The sequence below is a fragment of the Peromyscus eremicus genome, chromosome 12 (genome assembly GCF_949786415.1).
Source record: "Peromyscus eremicus chromosome 12, PerEre_H2_v1, whole genome shotgun sequence".
NCBI classification, from domain to species: Eukaryota; Metazoa; Chordata; class Mammalia; order Rodentia; family Cricetidae; genus Peromyscus; species Peromyscus eremicus.
The window spans coordinates 67,204,056-67,214,078 of record NC_081428.1 but is presented as its reverse complement, the minus strand read 5'-3'; the positions used below and the strand labels follow the sequence as shown (position 1 = coordinate 67,214,078).

Genomic DNA, 10,023 nt, shown 5'->3' with positions numbered 1-10,023 from the left:
AGCACTGAAACAATGCAGCATAAATACCTGGTAGCTAATTTTGTTTTTCTGTTTATTTGACTTTCAAAATAATTGCATTTTTTACTCAGTTCCTAGTGGAGTAACATACAATCAATTCTAATGCTCAGTTTGCTATCCTATAATGAGATTGATGTCACCCACCAGAGCTTTCATATGAATACTAGAAAGTAAAAGGCAGTCCTTTGAAAAGAAAACTGTCAAAAGTTCTATGGCTCCATAAGTTATAAAAACACTCTAGCGAATACTATTAGCTCCTTCATAGATAATAAGCAAAACTGATTAGCAATAAAGATTATAGCATAGATTCTTGGATTTGATGATCAAACTAAATCAGCGAACAAAGAACAAAAACCAAAGGAACATCTTTGTTACAAAGAATTCCAGACAATACACATTTCAGACAAAAATTCTGTGAAGTGAGTGACTGAGATGGAATGGGGAGAGAGAGAGAAATAGCAAGGGGCCACGTGCAGACAGCACAGGTGCATGTCCGTGATATGTGATTAATTCTGAGAAGAACAGGGTGAAATGGAAGTAAACTCTTGTGAACATTTCTTTAATCTAGAAAGGATAAATCCGTGATGAGGGCATTTGCATTTAAGCTATGCACAGTTTGAAAATTAACATGTCTCTATTGGTAGATGCAAATGACTCTCCCATGCAAAACTGGCTTACACTGAAGAATATTGTGATCAGAACAGAATTTGTAATGGTAAATACATATTGCTTATAGTTATCATCCTTGTTTTGATTGTATGTAAGTAAGGTTCGCCCTATATACTATCTGCATCACTTATCAAAATTAAAGGGAAGAATAGGCTGGGATGTCATCTTGGACTAAAGCTGATCGAACTCACACTCAACTCAGAATGTTAGTGATTGCCTAATGTAACTTGTATATTCTAGAGTCAGAGAAACTAAACCTTCACACAAATGAAGTAGCTTTTTCAAGGTTAACCTGTGCAGGAATCTAGGACTCATGACATGTCACAGTGCCTTGTCCAACATGGATACTAAGTATCCTATAAATATTTTTGAGGGAATTGCTGAATGAAGGATAAACAAGGATAAGGCAATTGCAAAGGCAAGCTAGACTACTCTTCCACTGACAGGGTTGTCAGGGTCTGTGTAGTTAAGTAATCTTTCTCTCGCCCCCACTTTTAAATTAAGTCCTTCAAAAAAAAGTTTGAACAAACCATACTGCTTAAAAAAAATGCCACGTGCCAATAGAGATACTTATACCACATGGTACTTTAAAGTAGCAGTAATTCTTCTGACTGCTACAGTATGTCATTGGTATTGCTTATCAGTGAGATTAGCATTGTTGAAAAGACACTTAGAGGACATCGCATGAAACAATTATTTGATCTTCCCTGTGCGTAATGTTACTCGCATTGGTAGTGTGTCTTCACTAGTGCCAATGGGCACACCCCCAGTCTTTGACCATTCAGGGGTAAGTATGTGAAGTAGGAATAGTGCTCATTCTAAAAGTAGTTTTCAGAAATAAAGACAAGCAGAGGAGTCATAGAAGCAACATGTAGACCATTTGACCAAAAAGGATATGCTGTTAAACTGGCCATAACTGGAAAAGTACTTTCTGGTTTTGAAAAACACATTTCCAGGTGTCGGGCAAAGGGAGGAAGTCAACTGCATAGATGGACATGTAAACGAGTCAAACATGAGTTAAAGAAGAGCAGATGCCTATCAGTGTGTTGTCATGACAACCATGCCCTACAGATTTGAGTGTGTCACCAAAAGGAACACTGGCAGTGGCAGGAGGCAGGCAGCTGCGGTGTTCTGGGTGGTCAAGTCCGTGTGAAAGACGTCTTTGTAACAGAGGTCCTGGCAGTACTCTGTGGTAGAAGAGGGGTCACTAAGGCTGCTTAGGGACCCAGGTAAACTTCCAGCCACCCTCCTCATCTCGACGCACAAAGGCTTGTCCCTGATGGAAAGAGTGAGTTTTCACATTGCAGTGAGGGCTCAGAGATGTGGAGAAGGCCACCTCTGTCTTGTTGGGTGACACATCTACACTATGGTAAGGAAGAGTTTGCACCCCTCCTGGAGGGTTGGAAAGCGTAGGAAAACAGTGGCAGTCTTCCTGGTGGATGGCAGTGACGTGGGAGGCATGTGTTCTGTCCCCTCCATAGTCAAGGTGTAGATCTCTAGGAACAGTTGCATAGCCAACTGCATCATGTAGAAATTGGGAGGATGTACTGGGCACTGTTCTGGGATGAGAGGCAAAGGCACTGTAGTTAGCTGGTAGGGTGTCATCAATGGTGTTTAGGTCTTTCAACCCAAGGGTTTGAAGAACCCAGGGGTCCACACAGGGCCCAGGTTGTTCTTCACAGCTAGAAAACTCTGTGGAGAGGTTTCTCTTGGCAGTTTTGGACTGGGGTATCTCAGCAGGTGGATGTCTGTGTTCTTTGGGTTTCCTCTTCTCTTTTCTGAGTTTTCCACACACTTTGGAAAACTCATCTGATGACAGCAATTTCTGTAAAAGCGATATTTGAAAATTGTATTTCTTTGGATAGTTACTGTTAACCAATTGCTTAGGGGGAAAAAAAACAGCTAAATGTCTTGTGTGTCCCCACACAAGCAAAACTAATTAATTAGCTACTGTTTGTTGAGTAAACATCCTTAATAATTTGTTACTTTGATTCATGTTCTTTATTCAGTTTTTACAAATTGAAGGAAGCTGAAGACATCTATAAGATTTCAACTAAGAGAAATAAACACTGATGCCAATAGCAGCTGCCACTTACTAAACTTATTTATAAGTAAATAAGTGGGACCATAATTTATAAACAATTGCTTATATGTTTTTCTCATTGCATGCACATGCTCTTAAAATGATTAATTGCTGTGGGATGTTCTGTATGGCAAATGTGTTGCTCTGATTGGTTAGTAAATAAAACACTGATTGGCCAGTAGTCAGGCAGGAGGAAGTATAGACGGGACAAGGAAGAGAAGAATTCTGGGAAGTGGAAGGCTGAGTCAGAGACACTGTCAGCTGCTGCCATGACTAGCAGCATTTGAAGATGCCAATAAGCCACGAGCCACGTGGCAAGGTATAGATTTATAGAAATGGATTAATTTAAGATATAAGAACAGTTAGCAAGAAGCCTGCCACAGCCATACAGTTTGTAAGCAATATAAGTCTCTATGTTTACTTGGTTGGTCTGAGCTGCTGTGGGACTGGTGGGTGAGGCAAAAAAAACTCTAGCTACAATTAATAAATAAAAACACAGCCATATTAGTGATCAGCTGAGTGCTCCTTAGTCTAGATTTAAACCTTATGTATCTGAATTTAGACAGAATGTCTGATTTCAACACTATTCACTACCTCCTTTGTTTATGATACTAACTTTCAAAACACTCCCATATCATGTATTATATTTTTCTAAATTTAGAAAACCAATATCAACATAATTAAAAGTTCCCAATTAATATCACTTAATGATCTTTTATGGATTGATATCTGATGTTAGGATCCCAGACTAATAACTGTAAGGATGTGTTTTCATTGGTCAAAGCTAACTGGATTGCAAAGGAGTCAAATTTAATGACTCTCTCTGAACTCAAAAGCAGGAAGTAGCATCAAATTTACATCAAATAATACCATAGTTTGTCCAGAAGTAAGATAAAACTGATGTTAGACATAGAAATGAGAATGATGGAAAATGCAAACTGAAATGTGAAAAATCAAAGAAAGGAAGAACAAAAAGGTTACCAGTGAGCTATTTATCCTTGAGTTCACTTAAAAGTGCAGGGGAAAGAGTGCTTGCATATCTGTAATCATCAGGGGCGACACCTGGAGCCCAGGTACAACCATAGCATTTCAGATTCAGATCTCTCTCTCTCTCTCTCTCTCTCTCTCTCTCTCTCTCTCTCTCTCTCTCTCTCTCTCTCTCTCTCTCTCTGTGTGTGTGTGTGTGTGTGTGTGTGTGTGTGTGTGTGTGTGTGTGTATGTGTGTGTGTGCGCATGCGTGTAGGCTTCTACACTCTCCAACTTATATTTTCAGGAAAGGTTTCTCACTGATCTTCTTAGGCTGCACGGCCAGTGGGATGCAAGGATCTACTTGTCTCTGCTTCCCTGTTATCTGCTGGGATTTCAGAGATGAGTGCTACTGTGCCTGGCTTAATGTGAACACCTCAGGATCCAAACTCAGTTCTTAACGGATGCACATAAAGCACTGTACTTACTTAGCCATCCCCACAGCCCCCAGAGAGATTCTTACCAAGGCTCTTGGCCCATCCATTTATCAATTATGACAGCAAAGGCCCCGAGGAAGAACTTCAGCTAACATCTAACACATAATTAGAATTACTGATATTTTTTACATTTGATTTCTACTCCAATATTCCACTCTTTATGAACTCCAGTAGTCTTAGCAATTCCTCTGATTAACTTCCATCCTTAATTCCCTCTGTGATGTTGAGCTAAAAATCTGAAAGTAGAAACTTGTGGAAAATGGTATATAAAAATCCTGTTGAAGTTATATATTTCCTTAAGGAAAATTATCCATCCTACTAACTCCCATGAAGACATCTTGTTCAGTAAACTTAATGTATTTAATCATGGGGTGTCAGCAGTGGTTTCCTCTGTCAAGTTACTGCCTTGCACTTAGAAAACAGATAATTACATACCTTGGCCTTTCCTTCCAGACATTTAACCAAAGTAGAATTCAGGTATTGTCTGAGGTGATTATTCTCTTCATGTAGCCTAGCAAGTTCTTCCTCCTTCTGTACTAGAGTGTCCTGGAGCTGCAAGAAGCGTACAATAGTGAAGGGTGCTCCCCTCTATTGGCTTTGTAACCCAATAACAACGCACTGCTCCCCAACCTTCTTAAACTTGATTATTCTTGTTTGTTTTCTGAACATACTTTCAAAGAGCCCTGGTTCTCTGAGTCTTAAATCACATCTACACTCCCTACCACCTGACTGTTCAATTTGCGCCCTGCATAGCCCATTCATTACGAAGTGTTTGAAGAGATCAGATGACTTTCAAAATTGTAACCACAGGGAGTCAGGTGGGGAGGGAGGAAAGTGAGCCGCACGGAACTGTTTAAATATAGGAAAGATGGTAGAAGGCTTGGCTGGACTCCTTCCTTGCACATTTATGAAAATAAAAGCAGGAGATATGACCTGGCTGTTCCCAGCCTCAAGGTAGGTCAGACTGTGTGTCCAATAAATAAAACTGCTAGTTGGGAACAACCACAAAGGAGACCCGGAGGAAGAAGTGATCTTTGGGACACCTTTATCATCATCCCTCCTCTCGAAGATGAGCTGCGTTTATCGTTTAAAACACTACTGTATTCATCCCTTGGTCTTTGCAACAGCCCTCAGAGAAAGGCTGCAGAAATATTCCACAGACAAGGAAAAAGAATGTGGTTAATTGAGAGGTCACCCATAAGTTTTCTCAGAGCCTCTGTTTCTGTGAGCTTGTTCATTTGACATTTATCTCTTTGTAGTCACAACAAGCACTGAGCTAGTGTGAATTTATAAAAAAGAAAAATATTTAAAACTAAAAAGTAATATGAAATAAAGGGAGACTCAGGGGAGAGTGGGCTTTATGAAACTAGGCTAGTCTCAATGTTCTTGCTACCTATTCATACCTGCTTATTTCTGTAGAGCTGGGAGGAGAGCTGAGCCTCTTCCCATGAACATGAGTCCAGAACAGGGACATTTAAGTCACAGGATGCTTCTATGTGAAAATACAAAACAGATGAATAAACGTATTTAGAACCGTGTGATAAATACTCACAAAGAACTTCTAAAGTTTAATAGATTTAATTACTTTTATTTCACACAGGAAAACAAAACTTTTAACTATTAGAAGAAGGAAGTGGTCAAAGACATGTATTTTAGGAGCCGAGCAGCTCCTAAAATGTAGATGTACATTCTTACTGGTTAGGTTAATAAAGGCTGTCTATTCCATACCAGTACTTCATAGAAATATTTAATGACCCTGCCTTTCCACTAGGCACAATATTGCAATTCCACTTCCATTTTCTAGTGTTCATGTTACTTTCTGGTTTTTAGCATTTGATAGTATGATATTTGGCTCCATAATCAAATCCTATATTGTGATGCTGTATTTTCCTCTCACTTGTCCCACTTGTGAAATCTGAAGGACAGAATTTGTTCAGATTATTATGTCATGGTATGATAACATTTTCCAGTATTTATTTCTTTATTAGTGCTGGACATTAAAACTAGGACTGTGTACATGCTGTAGAAGCGCTCCATGGCTGAGTCAAATCCACAACCCTTATCCCCATTTACCTTAGCGATGTGCTTCTTGTTTCTCTGAAGTATTTTATGGCAATTTCACTGTTATACCATACTTGCTCTGTGTCAAGTGTCTATATATGTATATTTTAATGTTTTTTTCAAAGAAGTTTTTTGTTTTTCATATTTTACAGCAAGCTATCCTTGTCAATGAAAAGTTGTTTCTGCATGCTAATGTACTTGAGTTTTCCCTCTCCAACCTTGGCTTCATTCACATTTGACCTGCCTGCAGGACTTAAAATGTTGTTGTTGAAACATTTAGTATTAAATTGAAAAGATGAGTAAGAAAATAAAAATGAAACTTGGGTTCACATCCTGAGACACTCCACTCCTGCTCTTGCTTATAGTAAAAAGGCAAAACTGAACAACTTTCTCCACAACATATGGTTCATTCATTTTGATTTTTGCTTCAGCATCTTTTCATACCCCTCCCCAGAGTCTCTAAAATACCTTGGGAGGCAGAATGGATGCACAGGTGTCTAATTTTGAGGTGCCTGAAAGGTTTACAGAAACCAGCATTAATGCAGAAATCCCTGTAGTATGGGATAAAAATATTCATTAAGCTTCAGGCCAATGATAATGTTGCATATCATTTCCACCAACATTGGAGATCTCTCTAAATTTGAAGTGTATATGTGAAGGGGGAAATGGTTATTTCCAGGTGTGAAGTATTGTTCACAGAATTTGTAGAAGAAATAAACTTTGCTACTCATTCTTGATTTTTTCTCTCTCAAGGTCACATGGATCTCACCAAATTACAAAATAAATTCTCCACCTAATATTTTTAACTCTAAAGATGTGCTTCTAGACTGCTGTTTACGAAACTGTGCAACAGACCCAAAGTTACTCCATGAGTTGGCAATCTCCAAGAATTACAAAATGTAGGAAATAAGCATACAAGAAGGGTTTTATTTGTACTAGTTGATGTGTACAGAACAACTAATTTTCCTGCTAAAACATCCAGGAGTCTTAGTGCTCACTTAAATTCTCTATAATATCACTTTTTCTGTAGAGTCCCAGTCCTTGATGCTTACAGTCTCAGGGCTGTGAAAAGATCCAAGCAAAGCAGAAGAGTAAAACTTACCCTGTGTCTGTGGTGCTTGTTGGGTCTCAGCGTTGTCCAGGAGACCAGCAGCCCAGAAAGAGACCCAAGTCTCCTTGGAAACATCAACACTAGATTCTGACGTTGTAGTGGAATACGGGCAATTATAACTCTGGCCTCCTACAAAATACTGATCTTGGCAAGGCAGAATGGTGTTCTGTGAATTTCAGTTTGATGGGGGTATGGGAGACGGCATGATGGCAGTTTAGGAGGGGGAGAGAGTGGGAGAAACATAGAGAAATTATTATAGGTGGTAAAACAAACAAACAATAAAAGCAACAACTACAGGTCCAGATACATATTTGAATGGTGTGATTATAATTACTAAAAAGGAATAGGTTCTTTGAATTATTCACTACGCCCCTAAAGTCTTTCACCAAATAACTAGCATTGAATGGGCCAGGTTTGTAAACATCAGAGGAGTATTTCCTGTTGTAGTGCCTGGCTCAACTGATAAACTGCCTAAAATATTAAGTAAAAAGAATTAGATTTCATGATTAGATTAAAACATGTAAGAACTACTTGTTGCTCTGTAGTAGATATCTTGGCTGTATTTCTAAAAACCTTGAAAGACAAAGATCACAGACTACAAAGGGTTAAATGAACAGTTCTACACGGCATCATATCAAGGAACCTCCCAATTTGGGAGTCTGAATCAGGTGTGTGTGTGTGTGTGTGTGTGTGTGTGTGTGTGTGTGTGTGTATGTGTGTCTTACACTAGAATGGCTAAACATGTATATGCATATATGTATACAGAGATGATCACATACATTTTGCCCCTAACTCCAGTCACAGGAGCATGACATTAATCCAAGTAAACACTCAAAAGCTGAGAATAAAGGCGGTGGGTTCTAGTTCCCTCCATCATTAACCCTCAGTGCCCTTTCCAGGTTACCGTGCCACCAGTAGTTGCCTGGCATGCCTTTCTCCACTGCGTTCTGATTCAGTGAACACCTTCTTGCCCCGCCCCACTCCTCAAATCTCAAATGTGGTCTTTCCAAATGTCCAAGCAGGGGCGGGCAGTCTGCCTCCTTCCTGGCTTAAGCTGTCCAACGGCCCGTTCTTAATTATGTGTCAATGTTTAATCAAGTCAAAAACATCCCTCGCAGCAGAATCCAGGTTTGGGCAAATTCCTCTGGTCACTCCAAGCCTGGGGCTGTATTGAGAACTTTTTCCGGACATAATGTCGAGAAGGCAGAGAGTAGGGTAAAGGAAGAGGGTGGAGAAGAAGAGGAAGAAGTGGAAGGGGAGGAAGAGGAGGAGGAGGAGGAGGAGGAGGAGGGAAATAAGAATAAAAGAACAAAAGTTATTGAGTGACTTGAGTCACCCTAGGCCCCTGCTGCCAGTGAGTGAAGGGTTGAAAAGGTACCCCTTTGAGGCAAGGACAGCTTGGGCAGTGCTGCCCGAGGAAATTCAGCCAAAAGTTTGTCAAGTGCTATTTTCCTTTATTCTAAAAGTATGTTTGTAGACTCCTTTTTTGAGGTTATTCTTGGAATCAGAGCTAAGCTATTAAGCAATCGACACCTGAGAGGAAAACAAACCCCAAACACTCCTGAGGATTTCAAATCTAAGTGTTTGCAAATATGTGCATAATCTAGAGGAACAGGTGGAAGGAAGGAAGGTCTGTGCAGGGTGAGGGGGAAGGGGTGGGGCTGGCCGGCAAATATGCAGGGAAGGGGAGCAGAAAATAATAAAGGGGTGCGGGGCAGCAGAAATGGCCTATATTAATTGGCAAGTACAAAGGCATCTCCCAAGGCAGAATACATTCTAAATGCAGTTTATTGTCTTTCCAGGGCCCCCGGGGTTCTGGCAGCGGGACTAGCTAAGGCCAGCTCCTCACTTACCATCTTGCAGAAGAAAGCGCTGCAGAAACTGGGCCCACTCAGCTTTTTCTTAAAGCCAGAGTTAGCTTGAAATGGGACTGCAGAGAGGAGCAAGGAAGCGAGTTCTAATCCGCTGGAGCTGCCAGTGACGTGCCTGCGCGGGGCTCCTGGCGGGTGTTGCTTGCTCTCTGATTTAGTGCAAGGCTGTCAAACAGGTGCCTCAGGAGCCGCCCAGCCTAAGCTACAGCCACTCGAGCTCCGGAGACACCCGTACTGGGACGTGAGACCTGCGGGACGCCAAGGAAGGACCCGAGGCTCCAGGTCGCTGGGGCAGCGCCCAGTCAAAGCCTGTGCCTGTGCGAGCAGAGCCTATCGAGTATACCTGGCGCGGTGGCGGCTGGTGATGGGGACTCAGCTGCCCCACTCCCTCTGTGCCACGCGCCCAGCAGCCGGCAGGGCGGGGCTGGGCAGGGCGGCCAGCCAGCCCCCAGCGGCATCCGAAGTCCAAAGCTTAGTCTCTGTGCAGCGCTAAAGAAGCCCATCCAAGAGACCCTGGTGTGAGTGGTGTTCTCTGCATGCCCTGGGCACAGGAAAACAAGTGATGGCAACTTAATAGTAACGGCGACTTTATGTTATTTTATCAATGGGTCTTATTTCTCCCAGCTCTTGCAATGTTTAAATGTGAGGGCAAAATGTCATCAAACCTAGAATACACATTTTCCAAGACATGCATGCCATATCTAACTCCACAGCACTGTGGTCAATGGGCTGCACACAAGTACTCAA

General features: G+C 41.3%; 1 protein-coding gene across 1 annotated transcript; it reads right to left on the bottom strand.

The window, feature by feature from the left end:
• Nucleotides 1-1,894: 1,894 nt before the first annotated feature.
• On the bottom strand, nt 1,895-9,734 carry Gmnc (geminin coiled-coil domain containing). The gene is made up of 6 exons (XM_059277027.1): nt 9,620-9,734; nt 9,259-9,425; nt 7,397-7,571; nt 5,637-5,725; nt 4,669-4,785; nt 1,895-2,512 (listed from the first exon to the last, which is right to left on the bottom strand). The coding sequence occupies exons 1-6, from the start codon at nt 9,732-9,734 to the stop codon at nt 1,895-1,897; spliced, it is 1,281 nt and encodes a 426-aa protein (XP_059133010.1).
• Between the last annotated feature and the right edge of the window lie 289 nt (nt 9,735-10,023).